This window comes from Maniola jurtina, chromosome 15, assembly GCF_905333055.1.
Source record: "Maniola jurtina chromosome 15, ilManJurt1.1, whole genome shotgun sequence".
In the NCBI taxonomy this organism is placed as follows: domain Eukaryota; kingdom Metazoa; phylum Arthropoda; class Insecta; order Lepidoptera; family Nymphalidae; genus Maniola; species Maniola jurtina.
The window spans coordinates 4,096,949-4,120,992 of NC_060043.1; the positions used below are offsets into that span (position 1 = coordinate 4,096,949).

A 24,044-nucleotide genomic window follows, 5' to 3' on the forward strand; every position below is an offset into this window, starting at 1 on the left:
CAAGGGTCTGTACTCTGTACCGTTACTTACTTACTTTATATTCATACGAATGCATGCAGACCATTAATTTATTTCCTCGTTTATAATAGGCATGCACAGCAGTAGGTACCTATGCACCGCTAGACGCTAAGGTTTAAATTATTGCCCTTCCGGCTTCCGTTTTCAAACCATTTGTAATGTTGTTTATATTATATTTGTATGGAATAGGCATCTGATAGGCAAGCGCATTATCATCAGGTGTCATTGCAGTCTTCAAGTCATATTCCATATTATTTGAGTTTTTTGAATGGTTTCGGACCTTCGTACCGTTATGGCAACTTCCCAATATGACCACTTTCCAATATGACCAATTCTGTACACTAACATTTCCCGATACGAACTTGTCCTGTTATGACCATTTCTCGGTATGTCCACTTCACGATACGACCACTTTCCGATACGACCATTTATCGGTAGGTATAATCAATAACTGCCTCGTTGGTCTAGTGGTAAGTATGTTCGACTGCGGATGGCGAGTTCTTGGGTTCAATACCCGTGTCGGACCAAAAACAGATATTGGGTTTTCTGTTAAGAAATTCTCAGTTCTAACCCGTAAATAGGACGATGGCGATGTGTCACTCCCGTGTCTCAAAGAGCACGACTACTAAGCCTTCGCTGTCCATCCGTCCGTCCGTCCGTCCGTCTGTCCGTCTTTCTGTCTGTTTGTCAGCGGGCTGTATCTCACGAACCGTAATAGCTAGAGACTTCAAATTTTCACCGAATGTGTCGGGCTATAACAACAAAAAATAAAAATTTTAAAATCCCCTCCATGCAAGTTAAAAAAAAGGTGTCATCTCTTGTACGATGGTACGGAACTCCTCGTGTGTTGGACGACTGGCATTTGGTACCGATTTTTAGTTCTGAATAAATTCTGAGCTAAGTAAATGCAGTAGTCTGTCATACAGGTAGACCATACGCTCTATAGACTTTATAGACTTAGGTCTTAAACTGAGGAGTTTAAGACCTAAGCGCTAGTGACCAAATACGTCTAATAAATCGTGTCTCCCTACAAGATCATGCACATCAAGTTTATGCCTGATACCTATAACTTACATGCTACTATTTTTCATTGTAAAATGACCTTAGAATTTTCTTAAATAGCCATGAGATTTACAAACTTGTTCGCCTTTTGTTATAAACGTAAGCTTTACCTGTTAATCAGAATGAAGAAAGGTCATCGACACTAATAATATAACTGACAATAGGTAAAAATCTAACTACTTATATTAAAACTATCTAAGTTACTTAATATTAAATTTAAAAAAATTAAAAAATTAAAAATAATAATAATGGTAGAATACATAATAATATGAGAGGAGAGATTTCTAATTAAATTGCAGTTCTTATCAAAAAACCTACGTAGGTACCTAAAAAAACGCACTATACAAGGTGTTCAAGTTAATTTTTAATTTTTAAAATACTTGCTTAATTTTTTTGTGTTTTGCTTGTTAAGTTAACAACTGTTTGATTAAACTTTAACTCCTTGTTAACTCCTTACAACTTTTTCACAGCAAAAATAGTTTTAAAAAAACTAGCTATTATGATAATTAGTCATAGATTAAAAAATATAAGATTGTTGAATAAAATATTTAACAGTTTACAATATCACGCCATCTATCGCAATAGCGAGTAAAAGTGGTTGTTCTAAATAGACAGGCATAAACAGCTGTTCTTCCTATCGATTTCCCCCAAAGCCCGCAACTGAATTCACTGCATACAATCAGAACTAAGTATTTGTCGTTCTAGCGTGTTATTATTACAGTTTTTTAGTGTTAGGCACTTAAATTAAGTAACAAATACCCCTCAATATTCTTAACTTGTTAAATATACTAACGGTGTTTTGAAGACGTAGATGTAATATAGGTTAAGTTGTTATTGCCAAGTTGAACTGTCAGAAACTGGTGTGATAAGGTCACGATAAGGTTATAAACATGGAAAATTCTATGGGAAGTGGACTGCATCGACGGCATTTTATAAGCAACCATGTAGATGACATCCCCATGGACACAATTCGTCTAGTCTCCCCTATAAACAGGTTTGCGATATTGCAAGGGAATTTCAGCAATGACGAGAATGATTATCCCGAAAAGTGAGTAAATGTACTAGCTAGCTGAATAAGCTTTCGTTTAAGCATAAATGGCTGTAATATTTTGTAATACCAAAAATGTACTTGCCATTTAGCAAATAAATAATTTTGTATTACCTAGGTAGCTTCCGCAGTTTATACGTGCCAAAAGCTTAGGTATATTTGAAATGCGCCTTGCAAAATTAAATAGCAATAGACGACAACGTTTACGGTACTACGTGGGTTAGGAATTAGGGTACACGCTACGAAAATACTACGAACATGCTACGAATTAGAAACAGGATAGATAATTTTAAAAATTCGAACTTGGTGAGTAGGTAATTAACTTATTACTATTAGTTATTCGTAAAATAATTAGGTACCAAAATGATAAAGAACCCGGAAGGGCCAGACTTTGGTTATTTTATAAAAATTGAAAGTTTATCTGCGCATTATCCCCAATACAGGGAGGAACGATCAGCGTCTATGAAGTTACGATCATGGTGGCTTTGCCAGATAACAGATAACAAAGGCGTAGGTATTTAAAATCTTTCGTCAAAGAAAAAATTCTATTTTTATATTTTACTCGGTAGGTATAGGTAGTATTAGAAATCATGTCACGTATTGCAAGACACTTAGTATCGTGGCAACCCCATGCCAGACACCCTTACACTTTAACAATTAATGAAACTTTAAGGATGTCTAGCAGAGATCTACACACTAAGGAAAATAATAAAAGATACAAGTAGGTGAAGGTAAGTGATTATCGTAGAAATTACGAGAACAGTGCACCGTATACCTACGGTACATAAACTAATAGTATTACATACATAGGTACCGACCTAGCAAGTTGAAGCCGTGAGCAGAATAACGTAACTTTTGTTGCTTGCTACTCGATAAAAGAGGGCGCTTTTTTCGTTAAATGAAATAGTAAAAACATGAGGAAGACAGAAAATCTTTTCGTTTTATTTTACTAACGTATTCAGTAATAAGAACAACAGATATAACATGAAGAAAAACTGGTCAAACAATAATGCGTCAGAACACAAAAGGTAGGTTCCGTAATCATGCTAGTAGGTAGTTGCTAAAAATTTTAACGGTCACTATTTCGTTAACAATTTTTCTTCAATAACTTGTAAAGCCATGATAGCCTAGTAGTTAAGACTCTTCCTACTATTCAGGAGGTCGGGGATTCAATCCCAGGCACGCACTTCTAATTTTTGGAATTATGAACATTTGATGCAATTATCAGTTATCACTAATAATCGTTTTGACGGTTAAGGTGGATGCCACGGGTCTGCCCGCGAAATTTAAATTTAATTTGGTTTTTCGCAATTTGTAAGCTAATACGACAACGCAGATTTATGGCACTTTAATTGAGCCAATGGCAGTATCATTCCTTACAGGTTTATTTACTTGAAAGGGTCCAGTTTTAGAATTTAGCCCTAGACTATAACTCACAAATTAGCTCGGAATGCCGTTTTTTGTAAATAAAGATAGTGAAAACAATCATCAAAATCGGTTCATAATTGCTCTTTAAAATAATCCCGAACATACGTACACGCGATCGAATACAAACCCTCCTTTTTTGAAGTCTGCTAAAAATGATTTTTATTGGTTTCAGACCCTACAAATTAAGGACAAAGCTACTAATATCAGGATTAGTGATTCTGATATTGGTGTCGGCTTTGAGCGGGTATCTGATCGGCAAAGCAGACTACAATGCGTGGAAGTTAGCCGAGCCGCCAGATCCAGTGTATCCTTTGCCACCGTCGCCATCTTGGCTCCACACCTTCAAGAGGGCGGCGGTCTGCACAGACGCTCCTCAATGCTCAGAAATAGGAAGGTAAGATTTCTTGTTTCGATACAAGTTTTTTTTATATTAAAAAAAATTGTGAGCAGGCGAGTCACCTGATGTTAAGTGATTACCGCCGCCCATGAACATTTGCAGCACCAGAGGAACGACCGATGCGTTGCCGGCCTTTCAGGAATTTGTTGGTCCACCCATTGAATAACCCCATGTTGTAATCTTGTGGGAACACCGCCGATGGGAGTTGATTCCACAGTTTGCAAGTTAAGCCTAGAGCGATGATACTGATGATAGCCTAGTGGTTATGACCATCGGTCTCTTATTTGAAAGGTTGGGGGTTCGATCCCGGGCACGCACCTCTATTTTTTCAGAGTTATGTGCACTTTAAGCAATAAAATATCACTTGCTTTACCGGTGAAAGAAAATATCGTGAGGAAACCTGCATGCCTGAGAGTTCTCCATAATATTCTCATTGGGTGTGTGAAGTTAGCCAAACCGCACTTGGCCAGCATAGTGGACAGTGGTTAAACCCTTTCTCATTTTTAGAGGAGACCCGTGTTCAGTAGTGAGCCGGCAATGGGTTAATCATGATGATAATAATAAATTATATCTATCTACCTGTGGTCATTTGCTGACTGTTTCTTGAAGACTTTATAATTAGCTAGGTGCCTAGGTACAGGCACAGTTGTTTTACTGTGGTACAGTCCTGAAATAATTTCTAAACAGGGACTATTAATTTATTACCTCTGATATATTATCATAAGTGATAATGTTAACGTAGATAAAGTAATGTGTGTGTGCCGGTAAAGCAATAAAAACGCTGAAATTACGAACGAGGTTAACGTTTATACTTTATACAGGGTGGTCAAAAAGTCGTGGATCAAACGAAATAGGAAGATAGAGGAGGTCATTTCCAGCAAAAAATATTTCTACAGCATGGCCTTATTTAAATTGCCCTAAGAGTTATGAATATTTTTGAGATTTTTAACAAAATACCAGATTCTCTTACAATTAGACTAATTTAAAAAAAATGAGATAAAAGATAATAAAACAAACGATGCTGTGTCATTACTAGATAATGTATCAGCACTACAAACCTTCTATTGAGGCTCTGGGTGCCAAATTACAAGAGCAATTAATTTTTTTCCAAAACTTTTAAAGCGTTACCAAAAATTTAATGTCACTTTAAAAGCGCACTGTGAAAAAAAAATGTACTACGGAAAAGTGACCCTGTATCAGAAAAACTTGCTGATTTAATGCCAATTTAAATGAGGTATAACACATTACTCTTTGTTTCGTAATTCTGGTATTATAATTGTTTTTTCATATCAAGGTGCAAATTTCAGTAGATTAGTTTAATTCAAAATAATTTTGAAGATTATCATGCTGCTAGTTAAACTGCTAGTTTTTTGTATGTTGGAATGCTAGAAACATCACTGTGCTTGTCACACTTAAAATTTGTGAAAAGAATAGAAACTCTTCACTACCACCTCGTGCCAGAACCACCCAGAACTACCCAGAACGCCCGTCTTGCAAGTAGTTCATCTTTTCTAGGAAACAAAAGGATAAAGAAACTATGCCTCTCGTTCACACTAATCATCATTTCTATTTGCATTGTTGGAATAAGGAAGGATGTGAAAGAGAGGCATAGTTTTTTTATCCTTTTGTTTCCTAGAAAAGAGGGCATTCTGGGTAGTTCTGGCACGTGGTGGTAGTGAACAGTTTCTGTTCTTTTCACAAATTTTAAGTGTGACAAGCACAGTGATGTTTCTAGCATTCCAACGTACAAAAAACTAGCAGTTTAACTAGCAGCATGATAATCTTCAAAATTATTTTGAATTAAACTAATCTACTGAAATTTGCACCTTGATATGAAAAAACAATTATAATACCAGAATTACGAAACAAAGAGTGATGTGTTATACCTCATTTAAATTGGCATTAAATCAGCAAGTTTTTCTGATACAGGGTCACTTTTCCGTAGTACATTTTTTTTTCACAGTGCGCTTTTAAAGTGACATTAAATTTTTGGTAACGCTTTAAAAGTTTTGGAAAAAAATTAATTGCTCTTGTAATTTGGCACCCAGAGCCTCAATAGAAGGTTTGTAGTGCTGATACATTATCTAGTAATGACACAGCATCGTTTGTTTTATTATTTTTTATCTCATTTTTTTTAAATTAGTCTAATTGTAAGAGAATCTGGTATTTTGTTAAAAATCTCAAAAATATTCATAACTCTTAGGGCAATTTAAATAAGGCCATGCTGTAGAAATATTTTTTGCTGGAAATGTCCTCCTCTATCTCCCTATTGCGTTTGATCCACGACTTTTTGACCACCCTGTATATAACTATTTAGAACAGACCTAAATATTTGTGTATTAGTAGGTATGTAAAGTGTAATATTGTTGCCAAGATTTTTGTCGAGTAGCGAATTGACTAGGTAACCGATGAATGAGGTTGCCTAATTGGTTGCGCAACCAAAGCGTGAACCGATTTTGATGGAAATTTCAGTCAGACACAGCAAAAAATTGGTCGCGCAACCATGCGGACGCCAGGTGAGGTAGGTTCCCCCATAGAGCTGTACAAACACTTTGTTGGTTGCGCTGCCATTGTTGTCCTAGTGAGAAAGTGTTCTAAGCCATCCACTACACCAAGTAAGTGGCTATGGCTACCTATTCAAAACCTATAATATTATAAGAAAATAACGAAGGATCCGACGTTTAAAATCAAACCAGAAAGACGTTTAATTAAATTCGAACTGTACTTACTTGTCTGGAGTACATCGCACTTAGTTTTTGCTCCGAGGTAGATCGTATCACCAAAAATTCGTTGCGAACAGGTTTATCGAATTACCTTATAAGTTCGCGTGATCAAAGATCAAAGAAACCGGAGCGATAAGTTGACTCATTTTATTTCAAACTAGCTTATGCCTGCGACTTCGTCCGCGTGAACTACACCAATTTCAAACCTCTATTTTACCCCCTTAGGGGTTGAATTTTCCAAAATCCTTTCAAAACGGTTTCTACGTCATAATAGCTAACTATCTGGATGCCTTTCAGCCCGATCCGTCCAGCAGTTTGAGCTGTGCATTGATAGATTAGATCAGGCAGTCAGTCAGTCAGTCAACTTTTCCTTTAATTTATATAGACTTAGGCTAGCTGTTATCTACCTACTCGATAATTTTCCGCGTAGGACCTATTTTTTGCTACCTGTCTGACTGAAATTCCCATCAAAATCAGCTCAAATTTTTTAAAGATTAGCCTGCAAACTGAAAAAATTACAAAAATAAAAAAAGGCTCTAATGAGTTTCGATAACGAGCAATCATAATAGGTAGGTACCTACTACAAGCTTGATTAAAGCAGTTGTTTTGAGTATTTATACATCCATGGTTGTTTCAAACAAAACACACAATCCTATTTTATTAATTTGTGGAAAATCTGTTTCCCCGTTTAAACTATTTTCCCGAGGTACAAATTAGTCTGATTTCCTCGATTTCCTCTATAGAAAGGAATAAAAGCCTATACGTATTTAACTCCTATTTAGGTATTACCCACAAGATGGCGTTAATTCAAATAAACCGTGCCTACATAGGTGCATGGATGCAGATAAATGATTCATTACTGAAAAGCAACATTAAGTACTACCTACCAATTACGTTTATCATATTCAGTCGTGCTTACTTTATCCGATTTTTTTTAACAATTTGAATAATTTAATTTTAAATCTTTAAATAATTATGCAGGTTGATGCAGAATGAATAATCACGTTATTGTTGTGTTAACTTTTTACCTTTGTTAGGCTTCGACACACACATCTCTAAAACATCCGACACACATCTACACGTTCTCATCAATGTTGCTATATTATAAAATTGTTACAATTTTAGTGATAGACCTGCCTGTAGAGACCTTATCTTTAAATTAATGCAAATACATTTTTAATATCAGTAGTACTTTATACTTAGGTACGTACTTATAAAATAATCCAAAAACTTTGGTCACGCATTACATATTACCTACATAAGTACTTAATTTATTATTGAAATAAAAACAAATTACTGTCTCTTACGACAAAAAGCGATAACCGCGTGTTTTAAACCTCATAGTTTTCTATGCAAAAACTGACAAAACCTCAATTTAATCCTGTAAATCATAAAATCATAAATAGGTAAAAATAAAATGTAGGGCAACATTGCTGCAGGAATTTCTCGGAACAATCTTATTCAAGCTTTTTCTGCGAGTGCCCCTTAGGCCTCCTCCAGAGACTTTCAACTCGTCCTCTCGTGTACCACCATGTTGACAAACATTTTTTGAACTTATTTTGATTACAATAATCAGTTTCTTCACCATTACATAATTAAACAGCAGCCACATGTAAATAGTAGTTCCTCAATTTTACAACGGCATCCCATACCGGCTTACTCACACAAATAAAATTCTTGTATACAAACAACATCCTTCATAACCGGGTCGAAGCTGTAGCTCCAACCAATCATGATTCGAGAATTTTATCGACGCGCATGCGGTCACTGACGTGTCTCGCGACGCCTATATATACGCCGTCCCGAGCGTGGAGCGAAACATTAAGTAAAACTAAACGATAAACTTCAGTGGCAGCAGTCACCGCGATAAATCTAGACTTTTTCTTTGTGAATTTAATCAGATCTAGTCATAAATATGTCTGAGGCTTTCTTCGACGAATACGACTACTACAACTTCGACCACGACAAGCACATTTTCTCCGGCCACGGCGGCAAGCAGCGCACGAAGAAGGAGGTGAGCGAGCACACTAACCACTTCGACCCGTCCGGCCATTCGAGAAAGATCGTGAAGAAGTTGGCCAACACGGAAAACAACAAAAAAGCCGTAAACAAAAGTTAGATGGATTTTTGAACAAAATACGACTATGGCTTGTGAATGGAATGTTGATTTAATGCCAAGCGAACGGAGGACATTATGGCGAATACCCGAAGAACGCACGGGTCGCTCGTCGCTGAGATCAGTGGAACGGCCGAGGCGGTTTTTGCTGACGCAAAGCTTCTACTATGGACACTACAACGGGAGAGCAAGGTGGCGGAGCGCGCTTCGTGACCGCACCGGGGCAAACCGGTGAAAATCTATTTCAAACATCTCGTTCCAAAGACTGATCTCAATAACTCCCCGGGCTTGTTCTAAAGCCCTTTATCTCTGTGTTACTAATTTCTAGGTAGATTATTACGTTATTGTATCTTTTCGGGTACTCAAGTGACTGTAATATTTAATTTAAGGTAAATAAATGATATTTAATTTAACTGATGAAATGTTTTATTGTTTTTGTATGATGCCCATTTTACGAGGTTATCGGCTGGCGCGTAGTCACCTACGCGCAACGATTGTTCGATCATTGTTTATACACAAAAACAACCTTGAGCCGAGGCAGACTGCGACTTATTTGCTATGTGACCTTGTCCGTTATTTTAGTTCCATTTTCCACTTTTGTTGCCTTTTTTCAATATAAAAATTCACAAAGGGACGGAGTTAAACCACAAAATACATAGCCTCTTCCTGCTGAAATCAATCAGAATGCAGTATAGTTTAAGTTTATCTACCTACATAGCAAATTAAGCATTAAAATAGTATTGGTATAATTAAGTTGTTATTATATAATCATCAGTTTTAAAATGGTTATAACGATTTTGAACAAAAGTTAATTTAGATTTTCGTTCAGGTTTTTTTTTTGTATTTCAATTTGTAATATGCTTTTCAAATTAAGTTATTCTTTCAAGCATTTCCTACCGTAAAACTAAACTAAAACACTTTTAGTAAGTATTCTATTGTTTTCTACTAGTAACTAATATTTACCATTCATTATTTTACTAATATATTTTTGTGTAAAAGGTTAAACTTATATAAAATCCATTTTCTTGAAATAAAGGTAAATATTTTCATACGGAACAACTTATTGTTTCCGCGTGTATTTTTTTAAATAAACATAAGTAAGTATTTATTGCTAAAAGATAAGTAATTATTTATTAATACACTATTTACAGAAATACGCCTGTTACTTGCAGAAGTATAACTACACCGTTATATTTAAAAAAAATCTATATTAGATCTTAGACCAATATTACATAATATTATTATTAGTAGGTAGGTAGGTAGGTACTTAACCTACAGTACACACCTTCGGCTTACTTTTTAACCGACTTCATCAAAGAATCCTCTTCGCTAAGGCTTCGACTTTTGTCAAAGACATATAAGTGTATTATACCTACTATATTTTTGTACATGATTAATGTAAATCGTACTTATTCAAGAAAGAATCCGGTTTTATTTGAAGGTATATAAAATTCACTACTGTGTAGTTATCTGCTTAGATTTGTTTTTATTCAATAACAAAACCATATCATAATATCTATTAACATACTATGTATTTATCAATAAAATTATCATACGTTTACATAACTGACCTTTAAGACTTGTTTGAAAGAATTGCGTGGAGAGCGAACCCTATTTTGTAAACAACATAATTTGGTTTCTTAAATGTTTTTGTTTTTAAAGAGTTTCAAGTTAACGATGTAACATTGAGGTGACTCTCTTTTAGTACCTAAAGAATTTTACATACTGTTTATTGGTAGGTATGTATATAACTAAATTTAAAATCCCGTTCATAATAAAAATTAAGTCTTAATATAAATAAAACGGTTGGTTACCCTACATGCATCCGGTACCTATACCTATAACAATGCCTATCTTTGGTATACTTAGATGTAAGGGATTAGGGACAGCTCAAGAAACCACGGATTCGGGGATCAGCAAGAATCGGTTTATCATAATATTTTGGTATCCCTCTGTTACCCGACTACGGCAAAGCCGAAGGAAGGGTTGTGATTTTTTACTAGCAAAGTTTAGGTTTTATATTTTTTCCATTTAGGTCAAAGGTATTTAAAAATACATTTTTCGCAATTAAGTATGCTTTTACAACATTAGCATTTTCAATAATCATAATATTATTGGAAAAAATTCAAGGCGAAGCATGATATTCGTGCTGAATATGATTTAGAATAAAAATGGCGTCAATTTACCTACTTAAGTACTTAGATATTCATTTTTTAACCGACTTCCAAAAAAGGAGGAGGTTCTCAATTCGTCGGGATCTTTTTTTTTTTTTATTTTTTTTTTTTTTTATGTATGTTCCCCGATTACTCAAAGACCCCTGGACCGATTTGGATTTTTTTTTTTGTTTGAAAGGGTATACTGTGCAGGTGGTCCCATATAAATTTGGTGAAGATCTGATGAATATCTTCGGAGATGGAGAACAGAACTCCTCAATGGAACTCCTGAATGGATGCAAATTGCTCGCGATCACTGTAATAGCTTAGTAAACAGTAGGGTTTTAACTGGGCATAGCATATTATAGTACAATGGGGTCACTAAAAATTGTGAAATAAAAAATTTTCAAAAGAAAAATAAAACCGACTTCAAAAACCAAAAACACTAAAAAGTAGAAAATAATTTTGTTTAGCTACACATGTAATGTACCTAGGTATGCAGTCGGGCGAGCTTCACTGTTGGATTTCTAATTTTGTTTTAATATGCTAGCTCGACTTCATACCTAGGTACATTACATGTGTAGCTAAACAAAAATTATTTTTTACTTTTTAATGTTTTTGGTTTTTGAAGTCGGTTTTATTTTTCTTTTGAAAATTTTTTATATTATTATAAAAGTGATGAGCTAGTAGTTAAATAAATAGGTACAAAATAAACAAAATTGTTTTATAATAATAGCTATATTGCAGATGAATTTTATACAAAAACCAAAGTACCTATTTGGAATATCGAATATCGAGACGTTGCCGTTGGTAGGTAGTTTCTTTGGATAATGTTTTTTAACCCCCGACCCAAAAACAGGGGTGTTATAAGTTTGACTTGTGTATCTGTGTATCTGTCTGTGGCATCGTAGCTCCTAAACTAATGAACCGATTTGAATTTAGTTTTTTTTTGTTTGAAAGGTGGCTTGATCGAGAGTGTTGTTAGCTATAATTCAAAAAAATCGTTTCAGCCGTTTGAAAGTTATCAGCTCTTTTCTAGTTACTGTAACCTTCACTTGTCGGGGGTGTTATAAATTTTTAATTTACACTTAATATTTACTTTTAATTTACAATAAAATTGTAGGATTGTAGGACTATTCAAAGTTTAACGATACTTGTACACTTTGGTACACTTAGGTACCTACCTATAACCATGTTACCACTGTAGGTATATAGATACATCACAATACTAAATTGGCTCACAAGTTTCGCAACGTGAGTTGGGAATTGAGATAAATCCGTCACACGTGATGCCTCTCCTTGACGTTGAGATTTAAAAATACACCGTTTGTGTATGTCAGTTGTTATGAAGATTATTTCCACAGCCAGAATTCTGAGTTAAGAGCTGTTCTGCGTCCAAAACTGACCAAATATATTTGGAGTTGGATATTTTTTTGGCCTCCTAAAGATGCCCCTATTTTGACTATGAATTCTAGTTATTGCGCTCTGGGCATGGCATGGCTCCGGGGCTCCAGCGGGTTAAATCGACCGCTGAGTACCCACTTCTTCTTGGCTTATCGAATTATCATACGAGCCACAAGTTGGCCTACATGCAAATGATAAAGATAATTATCTAGGTAGGTCGGTATCAGTTTTATACATGCGACATTACCTTTGCCTAGAGTTGAATTTAAAAAAAAAAAAGGACAATTGGAGGGAGATGGGAAATGGCAGGAAGAAAAGTAGTCGTTATTGATACGAAGCAGAAAAGATTGGAATTATGTTTTCAAGAAGTTAGTAGTTTAGAATTTAAGTTGAAGTTTATCATGCATTGTATAGTTATGGAATAAAGTCAGTTCTTATGAGTTAAGGCTATTTCTATTACACATTTTTTTTTCCAGACACATTCTCTCAATAAATGGGTCGGCGGTGGACGCGACGATCGCCGCCATGTTCTGCAACGGCCTCCACAACCAGCAGAGCATGGGGCTCGGCGGAGGGTTCTTCATGACGGTCTACATCAAGGAGGAGGAGAAAGCCTACACTGTGATAGCTAGGGAGAAGGCACCAGCTGCTGCTTCGAAGGACATGTTCAATGGGAACTTCGATAAAGCATCTAAAGGTAGGCAGCTACTGTTCTTATTCGACTACTAGCTGATGCCCGCGACTTCGTTCGCGTGGATACGATTTTTTAAAAATCCCGTGGGAATTCTTTGATTTTTCGGGATAAAAAGGAGCCTATGTATAGGCCTATCTCCGTTCTAAATTTCAGCCAAATCCGTTCAGTAGTTTTTGCGTGAAGGAGTAACAAACATACACATTTACACATACATACACACGAACTTTCGCCTTTATAATATTAGTGTGATGTGATGTAAAGTGTGATGGGATGGTTTATGATTATGAGTTTCGCAGTGTACACTACCTATCCACTACCTATTCATCTATACTTTGTGTGTACGTTTGTAACTTCATAATACTTAGTTTGTGGGTGCATCAGATTCGTCGTCATCGATCGTGACGCACCTATTTTATGACGTCATGGCAAATCCAATATGGCTGATTTGACCAAGACATTGATATGACAATATGAAGGTCCCAAAACACAGATCATCAACCGATTAATTGAATAAAATTATTATGGACAACAATGTTTCGTGAGTTGGTTATTTAACTTTTATTTAATACGTGACATTATGATTACCTATTCATAATTATATTTTTTAGAACGTGCCTGACGTACATGGTGGCTCATATAGGTATAACTTATAAGTATATTTATTATATTATATTATAGATAATATCCACCAACCTATTTAAATTAAAACAATAAAGTAGGTACCTACCTAGTATTACTAATTAATTATCTAGCATATTTCTAGGAGTCTTACCTAGGCATGTTTGATAGGTTTTAAAACAAAACAATTGTGAAACCTTAGCAGTCAGCACTAACACAATAGGTACGAGTAGGTATCTGTGTTTTTCAGACCATTGACCGCAATTTAGGTTGATTTAATAATAATTATTATAATTGAATGAATAGCTATTGTTTCTTTTATAAATCTATCATAGAACAGTCAATATCTAAGGTACCAGATAATCCCAAGATAGTCTTGGGATATCGATTATCGATGCATGTCTATACCTTCCTAAGTTAACGTGCTTTTAAAAGTTCGCGAATTTGTTGTTACGAATTCGCATTACTTTCATGCGTTTCTCTAAAGCTTTCTCCCGATCTGGTTCGGCATCAGAGGCATTCCGCTTGTTGCCATGTAGTTTCTAATATGCGAAGTGATTGATCGTTCTCACATTGGTACGCTATAGATAGCTTATGTAATATTATGTGACATCATAAATGAAACCGAACAAAAACAAAAATAAAGCGTTATGAAATTAATTAATCTAACCAAGCCATATTATAAGTATTAAGTATTATTAGGATACAAAGATACCTATTCGTAGGTGAGAGGTACGGATCATTAGATCATCGATTAGAAGTTAGTGTTATAGGTTAAGATTATTTAGGTCTAACTTATGTCATTACAATTTGGCAACTTCGATTTCCTATATTATGTATTAATCGTTATGTCTCTCATACACGAATGTATTGTGCACTAGTTTCATTGTGTCAGACTAAAAATATGACGTCACTCATAATCCAAAATGGCGAATGATAAGTATGTGTTGAATTTACGAGTGGGTGTGTTCGCTGACGTATGGATTAATATCATCGTTTCGAGTAGGTATCATATGCCTAAACTTACCTATTTTTAACCCCCGACCCAAAAAGAGGGGTGTTATAAGTTTGACGTGTGTATCTGTCTGTGGTATCGTAGCGCCTAAACGAATGAACCGATTTTAATTTAGTTTTGTTTTTGTTTGAAAGGTGGCTTGATCGAGAGTGTTCTTAGCTATCATCCAAGATAATCGGTTCAGCCGTTTGAAAGTTATCAGCTCTTTTCTAGTTACTGTAACCTTCACTTGTCGGGGGTATTATAAATTTTTAATTTACACTCGTAGCTCTATTATTTTACTAAAGTGCGAGATTCAATAATTATCCAGTGGGAGAACAGCAAAAAAATCCAGGATGAAGTCGCGAGCAACAACTAGGTATGCCGTATACCTAGTGATAAAAATTTTTGGTCTAAGGTAAGATAGTGATATGAAAATGAATATCATTCTTGATTTGTTTACCAGGTCCTCTCTCCGTGGGTGTGCCTGGTGAACTGCGGGGTATGTGGGCTGCCCACAAACGCTGGGGCAAGCTGCCCTGGGAAAGCCTCGTGAAACCCACGCTAGATTTCTGCAAATACGGTTTCACTATGTCCAAAGCCTTGCACGATGGCTTGGAACTCAATCCGTATGTCAAAAACGATCCTCATTTAAGGTAATTTTCAGTCGATCTTAACTATTTTTCAAGGTAACTTCATTATTATACCTAAGAGTATGAAGTACAGGAACTATTAATTTTAGCCTAGACTATCGATCGCCGTGGGTTAGTTTCCGTGGGATATTCGAAAAATCCAGCCACTAAAGTGATCATAATATTCTGTGCAAAATTTCTACTTTCTAGGTTGGGTGCTAATGAGTCAAGTTAGTGAGTGAGTCACGATTTTTCTTTTTATGTATTGATTTGATTTAATAGGTCTTATTAATCATTTAAACTGGATATTAAAAAATTGTATGGAGGTGATAGTAGAATAAATAACGTAAACTGTTAAAGTTGTAAAACACATTACAGAACTTTATGACTTTGTTTACATAACACTGGCTTCAGGGTGACCGGCAATATTTTCCATCAGAAATATATTTGGACTCAAACTTAATTCGTCTCATCGTCCTCTAAATTCTAGGCGTATAATAATCTCTATGAATTGCCGATTCTCATTATAAAATACGAAAACGCTTTGTTTTCAAAACTAGCACATTTTTAAACTTAAAGCCGGTTTTATCAGGAAATGATAAAGGAAAACCTTGTAGTAGGTACCTAACTTGCTTTGTCGCGTGCGGCGTGACCAAACGTAAGCGTTCCATAAAAAATCGTCGCATGATTTGAGTTGTAGGTATGTTCTATGCATATAAATTGATAAGATATACTTCTATGATTATATATTTCTCCGTAACAAATTCGGCGCTTCCGTGATTGGCCGATTTAAAGTGACCGTTACGGAATTACAATCAAATTGAGACGCGTGTGGTAGAGTAGGTATAATGCATCGTCCAACACGGTATTTTCATTACGCCATTATAGAGCGTACAGAATGCTGTTATGTTTCTTCTACTTCTCGACGTTGGCAGCTGTACAGGGCTTTCCAGACTCTATGTCACATTGAACGAAACCCATCTATTGTGATCGACCATATCTACAGTTCCCGACCATTACTGATTACCGTCATAAAAGCAGCAGCTTCTAAGACGCGATGTTTCTCGCCTCCTCCGTCAGAAGTCGGAGAACCTACATAGGTACTGATTAAATAGCTTAAGTACTTTATATTGTGTAGCCCATACTAAATGGTATTAGGTACACCTACCGCAATCTTAGCTCGTAAAATTCTTTTCGCGAATAAATCTTTCGCTGTTTAATCAATTTATAACTTACAGGAAGATGTACTACAACTCTTCAAAGGACAAGTTCCATAGGCCGGGCACGCTGGTCAAACCCTCGGAGGCTTTATGCAACACGCTCAGAATCATCGCCGAGAAGGGAGGAGACGAGCTTTACAACGGAACTCTTGCCATTGACTTCTTGGAGGACCTCGACCGAGTCGGCAGCATCATCACGGCTGAAGACCTTAGGAACTACCAGTAAGTTGTAGAAATTCTAGGTGCAATTATTATGATGGTATGGTAGATTTCATGATGATGTTAAAGGGTTAATTGCAACCCATATGATTCCATTCCATTCCATCAGCCTGTAAACGTCCACTGCTGGACATAAGCCTTTCCAAGAGCGCGTCACCAAACACGGTCCTCCGCCTTCCTCATCCACCCGCTCCCCGCTACCTTCTTCAGGTCATCGGTCAAGCGGGCTAGAGGTCGCAATTACCACTTGATTGCAATACGTTAAATATTGGAGACGCTAGTACCCTACTTAAATATAGTTAGTGCTTCAAATGTTATAATTGCTACGAATTTGTAAAATAAATACATACATACATAGACTGCTAAAATCATAACCCTTCCTTTCGGCTTTGCCGTAGTCGGGTAAAAAATGTTGATTGCGTTTTCTGAATAGAAAATTGAAAAAATATCCGGGAATTTTGCTTGGGAAGGGTGATTTCGGACCGCAAAGATTTATATACCTACTTACCTATACCTACTTACCTATCTAAGTACGAACTACTAACCTACTTACCAGTAAATAGGAAATGAAGGTATAGGTATGTAATTAATGACTTGCATTAAACTTATTGGCAACAAAGTATTAATGTCCGACTGAACTAATAATATTATTACTTTTATGCGTTTGATAATTTTGTTTTGTAAACAAATTTCGATGTCTTATCTAATTTAACTTCAAAACATTGCTATCAGAATTTATTTATAAATACATAAGAAGTAGGTATTTGCGAAGTTTATCACTAGTTTTTAACGTATTCGAACAGACTACAATAATAATAATTCCTCTCTTTTCTCTTTCGATTTGATTGTCTTTATAATAAGTAGGTAGATACTTATACCCTACTACCCTAGCGTGCAATAAATTGATTGAAATTGAAAATCATATTTACAATATTTTTGCTCATGGGACGTTAAGGTCAACTCAATATGATAAATAGTTTTGTTTACGAACTTTCCCCTTTGTCATAAATAATTTGGAATTGCCTATAATCTTGGTAATAAAAATGAAATATTTCGTATTTAGGTTCACGTCCTTGTTTAATTCTAACGAAAGTACATAAGTGCCTAGGTATTTTTTTTTATCCTGGGATTAAGTGAATACCTAACTCCATTTAATTCATTACCTAGTGTTTTCCTACCTCCAATATACTTACATAACAAATATTGTTAGAGGATATTTAAATAGGCAACATGTCTATTTAAATATTTTCAATATTTAAATTCAATTAAACATGAATATCTGAATACTCCTTTTCTCATCCAACTAATTTTCCTTAAAATTAACGCTTGAAGGCATTTTTGAATAGGTATCAGCAATAACTTCTCAAGACTTATAAACTAGGTAAGTAGGTACTCTTTAAATGTATCTAGGAAAGTAGAGAATAGGCAAGTTTCAGTAATTATGCTAATTATGATCACCATAGCTCCCATTGAAGTCAAATCCTATGGGTGATGGGTCCTCCTACTGGGAGGCGAGTATGAAGCAGGAGGGAAACAAACTTGTCACAATATAGAAACTTAACTAGGTAGATAGCTATAGGTACAATGACGTTTAAGGCATAAGCACTGCTTACCCTGGTAGAAAAATAAAATCCTAGACGTGCCTTAAACCATGTTCATGTTTGATAACAAAAGTTAATTATATTTGTTGAAAACGATTGGATATAGATCGTAATCCGCAACAGTTATAATTACTTAGACAATTTTTATCTTTGCTTATTGAAAACACGTTCATAATAATTTAAATAGCTGTAGTTCAAAGATAGACAAATACCGTATAGTAAATTAAATCATAACCCTTCCTTTCGGCTTTGCCGTAGTCGGGTAAAAAATATGCAGACCAATCCAATGCTTTGAAATTGAATACAGGTAGATAGGGAAATTCATTATTTTTCGATGACTCACTTATAAATATTGTTCCACATTCTCAGATAATGTTTTCAATGAAAAATTTATGAATAATGAAGGCTAAATTAATGACAGCTGAGCAATTAGTAGAAAAAGAAAACAATAGCTAAGTATGAGTAATTTACATTTAGAGGTGTTTATTCTCGAAGCAGAAATATCGATATTATGATGAAATATTTGTTTAACATTGTACCACAATACTTATACTACCTAAACTATTATCTACGCCTTAAAAATATGCCGTGTCGTTTGGGGAATATTATCGGTACCTATTAATTAATTATTGATGATACATCAAGCTAGAAGCTTGCTAAATGTACTCAAATGTCAACTATAAAAACATTCCGCGATTTTCTGACTCGATAAGAATATATCCGGGACGATAATATACGGAACCAGAGGTAGGTAACTTATAGTCATCTGAGTACAGACAGTATTAAACTTAGTAATACTGCAACTAATGGATAAGTATATTTAGATCGTCTGCATTGACCTTTGGAGAAACAATTTATACACCTGTCTGCTACGCTATACCTACAGGCTATAGACACAGTATAAGGAGAGACAGTAGTCCGACGCCTTTGTTCTCGAGGTAGATAACGATTACGAGGACCGATCCTTCAATATTATAGAGGTCCCAGAATTACTGGGGTCGTCTCGGGTCGCTCCCTCGTCCCACCCTTACTGCACAATCGCTATGTTTAGACGGCTTCGTCGAACCTCTGTAGGAACCTGTATACAGGTATAAATATGGGTTCATACTAACGGTCGCAGAGGTCAAATGGCAGCTGCAAGAACGCGAACGGCAAAATTATAAACTGAGTCTAGATAAAGTAACGAGTAATATAGAAGAATCCGACTGTATTCACGTACCTACTTTATAATGGAAATCTCTCACGATAGTTTAAACGCTAAAAAAGTTACGAACAGGTTAAAGTTACGATTAATTTAAAATAAATTCATGGCACAAGAATCAACCTATATACAAGTCATAACTTTATACATATCTACTAAGAGTTGAGAATGTAAAAATAGAGTTGATTATAAATACGGGTCAGAGACCCTACGTAGGGTACTTATTAATTATATTGTGTAGATACTAAATGGGATTATGTACATCTACCGCAACCTTAGCTCCTTTCTTGATGAGCTAAGTTATATTATGTCTAGTCTGATGAATCTTCGTAAAACATATCTTTGAGAGTAACAGCCTGACATTGCTACCTTTTTGATAAAATAAAAAATAGCGAACAAACGAGCAGGCAAGTCACCTGGTGCTAAGTGATTACCGCCTCCCATGAACATCTGCAGCACCAGAAGTACTGCCGATGCGTGGCCAGCCCTTCAAGAATTTGTTGGTCCGCCCCTTGAATAACCCCATGAATCCTATAGAATCTATCTTAGTATTATTCAATCAAATGCACATATTTCCTTCCAGACCGAAAATCACAGATCCAATAGCAGTTCCTCTCAGCAACGGCGATATCCTCTACACACCTCCGCCTCCAAGCAGCGGCGCTATCCTCGTCAACATCCTGAACACCCTCAGCGGGTACAACTTCACAGCGGACAGCATCAACGGCACGGATAACACCATACTGACCTATCACAGGACGTTAGAAGCCTTCAAGTATGCCTACGCAGCAAGGACCAAGTTGGGAGATGTCGATTTCTTGGATTTGAATGAGGTAAGTAGAAGAATTTCCACAAAGGATGAGAAACAGAAAGATCGTCTCGTCCACAAACCCCCGCCTCCAAGCAAGCTACCGTAGTTTTGATCTGCCACGTCAACTATGGTTATTCTAGATTACCAACAAAATAGAAGATTTAGAACACATAAATAAATAAAGGTTTCTTTACTTCTGGTGCAGTATACTTATATTATTACATAAGTCGCAATGTAAAAGACATAAATTAGATACCTACTACCCAATTCAATTTAAGTAGCTAGCTGCAAAACCCACTTCAGCGATTCGCGTTTGTTGAAAATACAATCAATGTGAATGAAATGCTTTGAAATAATTCCTGAAAATTAGTGTTTCATATTTCAGTTCCTCAAAAACATAACAGCGCCAGAACACGGCGTAGAGATCAGACTGAGGATCAACGACACCACAACCAGCAACGACACCAGTTACTACGGCGCTAAGGAGTACAACAAGGCGGATTCAGGAACCGCTCACATCTCGGTCATCGCTGATAACGGCGACGCGGTGTCCATGACCAGCTCTATTAACTTTTAGTAAGTAGTTTCATGCTCTCAAAGGTGTGTGAAGTCTGCCAATCCGCACTGGGCCAGCGTGGCAGACTATGGCCTAACCCCTTCTCATTCTGAGAGATCAGGATGATGATGATGTAGTTTTCCATATTTTAAAGTCAAACTCAGACGAGATCATGAAATCATCAAAGGCTTACTTTAATTAGGTAGGTACAATGTAATGGATGCCTTTTCGGTATTCTTAGTTAATTAAATAACTAATAATAATAAGTTAAATTTTATACCCGACTTTTTCTTCGACGTTGTCTCTACGTAGTTGGGGTCTTTCCTACGTTTTGCTTGCCCACTTTGCCCGGTCTTGAGCATCCGATTTATTGAGTCTATTGGCTCTCAGGTCAGTTCAGCCAGTTCTTTCTTGGGCGATCTTGGGATTTAGACTTTATTCAATTTTAATTAAATCTTACTAAAAGATTTGGGTTTCCGCCTCTCTACACAAGATGGCGCTAAAGTATTAACTATACCTAGTACCTACCCATGTTAGTAAAGATCCATTCAGAACCATCATTCGAGCACCATAACAGATGGTCAAATTAAGTTGCTGAAATTAAGTATAATATATTCGATTGGTTATTGAATCGAAGAAGTAGGTACGTGATTTAAAAAGTTTTCAAAAAAACGACTGCGGTTTGCACTGCATCTTTTTCGACCCGCACAAGCGCGTAAAATTTTGATTTATTAAGAATTTTACGTAACTACCCAGTGACACTCGCGCCATCAAGTCAAGACGGATTTAATGACGTATCTTTTATCAAAATTGGTTGAGCCGTTGTGTGGTTACGAACGGACATAATATATACAGGTCAGACACATAATCCTTTTTGGGCTTCGCCGTAGTTGGGTACTAAAAGACGTCCTCTAGCAACATTCTAGGGTTATTCAAGGGACGGACCAACAATTTTCTGCAAGGCCGGCAACGCATCGGCGGTACCTCTGGTGCTGCAAATGTTCATGGGCGTCGGTAATCACTTAACACCAGGTGACCCGCCTGCTCGTTTGCTCGCTATTTTTTATTTAAAAAAAAATAACTTTAAAATCCACAGCTTTGGAGCAGGCTTCACCACCCTCAACACGGGTATAGTCATGAACAACGTAATGGACGACTTCTCATCGCCCGGCTTCGCGAACTACTTCGGCGTGAAGCCCTCTGAAGCGAACTTCATCGCGCCAGGCAAGAGGCCGCTGTCCTCAATGAGCCCCAGCATCATCGTGGATAGGCACACCAACGCGAAGCTTGTCATTGGCGCTTCTGGTGGGACTAAGATTGTGACGGCTATTGCTCTGGTGAGTTTAATCTCTCTCTTCTTTCTTCTTCACTCTCTCTTTCTCCTTCACTCTCGCTCCCTGTGTCTCAATAAGGCCTTTAGTGATCTTCGTTCCGCCAGGCAAGAGACCGCTGTCCTCAATGAGCCCCAGCATCATCGTGGATAGGCACGTTCTGCTAGGACTAAGGTTTGACCCCTGAATTTGGCTTTTCCTTTCCTCCGTTCCTCGGGACGCACGTTAAACTGACTGTGCTAGGTTTTTTTTACTAACCAGTAACCTACTCCACTGACTTACCAAATCCTTGGATCTAGAAAGCTAAATTTTTCACAGAAATTCCCTTTATAATGACATGACTCGAGACATGAAATAATGCCGGATGTTTCAAGATTTCCACGGTAGAGGGGAAAAAGGAGGATTTATATTTTCCCCGAGGAAAATTGAAAACAAAAGGAAAGAACAATTGAAAACAAAGTTTAATTTAGAAAACATCTCTCTCACCAGGTAACAATGCGCAAATTATGGTTCGGTCAGACGATCAAGCAGGCTGTGGATGAAGCCCGCATACACCACCAGATATTCCCTATGAACGCACAATATGAATTTGGAATAACTGAGGTGAGTTTCTGATTTGCAGTTTACACCGCTATGAGAAGCAATGCTCTTATAGTATAAGATAAATTACGTAGGTCAAAAGTGGTCCTGAAAAAAAAGGCCTGGCCATGAGGAGATTGGCAGATTTCACACATTTCTGAAAACATTATGAAAAACTCTCAAGCATGCAAAATCTTATGAGGCTTCACGATATTTTCCTTTACCGTTAAAGCAAGTGATCATCACCATTAACCTATCGCCGCGCCGGCTCACTACTGAGCACTGGTCTCCTCTCAGAATTAGAATGGTTTAGTCATAGTCTACCACGCTGAAGACTTCACACACACCTTTGAGAACTTTATGCAGAACTCTCAGGCATGGAGTTTTCCTCAAGATGTTTTTCTTCACCGTTAAAGCAAATATAATACTTAACTTCTAGCGTACATTACTACGAATAGTTCTAAGCGCGTGTCCGGGATCGAACGCCGAACACAACGGAGGCCAACGTCTTAAACACATAAGGCCGTAATAATAAACATTGTTTAGCGAGTGAATAGTTACAGGCCGATTTCTCTCTTTCTGTCATCAGTAATTATTGAACGTTCAAAAGAAGAAGACATACCATTATTTAACTAAACAATCGCTAAACAAGGTTTATTTATTATTGCTTTGGACTACCTATCTGATATCTAGAACTTACCTAATAATGATAGCTTTATTATTACATCATGATGTTTTAGGACGTAGTGCAAGGTCTACGTGCAAAAGGACACGGCATGGAGCGGTACCGTGGCAGGGGATCCATCATTTGCGCCCTCTATCGGAACAAAACTGCGATCTACGCAAACGCTGACTTCAGGAAAGGTGGCGATGTAGCTGGCATGGATTAAAACTACCCTACTACTGGATGTAGCCACTGCACTGCGTTTTGAAATACAGTATGACAAGGATCTTTTGGCACTTGAATGTCATTGACAGGGGGGCATAGTTGTAGAACAAAGACTGCCAGCAATTAGAATCTCTTCAGTTTTAGAGATTTTTTTTGTTAAAAAAGAATATTAGCCATGTTAAATGACTAATAATATTCACCTTTCCTCTCCAATTAAGCTTCAGGCTTGTGCTAGGAGTAGGTACGACAATAGTGCAACGGGCGGGGTTTGAACCGTCGACCTTTCGGTTTTTCAGTCCACTCCTTTACCGGTTGAGCTATTGAGGCTATTATATGTTGAAAATGACAAT

General features: G+C 36.6%; 2 protein-coding genes across 4 annotated transcripts in view; both read left to right on the plus strand.

Annotated features, from left to right (window-relative positions):
• The window catches only part of LOC123872371 (glutathione hydrolase 1 proenzyme-like), a 34,111-nt gene extending 10,294 nt beyond the window's left edge, over positions 1-23,817 (plus strand). For 2 of the 3 annotated variants that reach the window (XM_045916599.1, XM_045916598.1), the window contains 9 exons: positions 3,729-3,950; positions 12,826-13,046; positions 15,122-15,311; positions 16,526-16,729; positions 20,112-20,361; positions 20,725-20,915; positions 21,992-22,232; positions 22,716-22,829; positions 23,546-23,817. In XM_045916599.1, coding sequence (XP_045772555.1) covers positions 3,729-3,950; positions 12,826-13,046; positions 15,122-15,311; positions 16,526-16,729; positions 20,112-20,361; positions 20,725-20,915; positions 21,992-22,232; positions 22,716-22,829; positions 23,546-23,695 — 1,783 coding nt within the window. In that variant the 3' untranslated portion in view covers positions 23,696-23,817. Of the gene's footprint in view, positions 1-1,709; positions 2,129-3,728; positions 3,951-12,825; positions 13,047-15,121; positions 15,312-16,525; positions 16,730-20,111; positions 20,362-20,724; positions 20,916-21,991; positions 22,233-22,715; positions 22,830-23,545 lie in introns of those variants that run through there. The other variant, XM_045916597.1, reaches the window with a different exon arrangement.
• LOC123872385 (nuclear protein 1) lies at positions 8,478-8,864 on the plus strand. Its single transcript, XM_045916622.1, has one exon. It carries the CDS (start codon positions 8,592-8,594, stop codon positions 8,793-8,795), a length of 204 nt encoding a protein of 67 aa, XP_045772578.1. The 5' UTR covers positions 8,478-8,591; the 3' UTR covers positions 8,796-8,864.
• Positions 23,818-24,044: the final 227 nt, after the last annotated feature.

Excerpts from the sequence above, each read along its gene's own strand:
- LOC123872385 (XM_045916622.1), top strand. The coding sequence starts at position 8,592 with ATGTCTGAGGCTTTCTTCGACGAATACGACTACTACAACTTCGACCAC.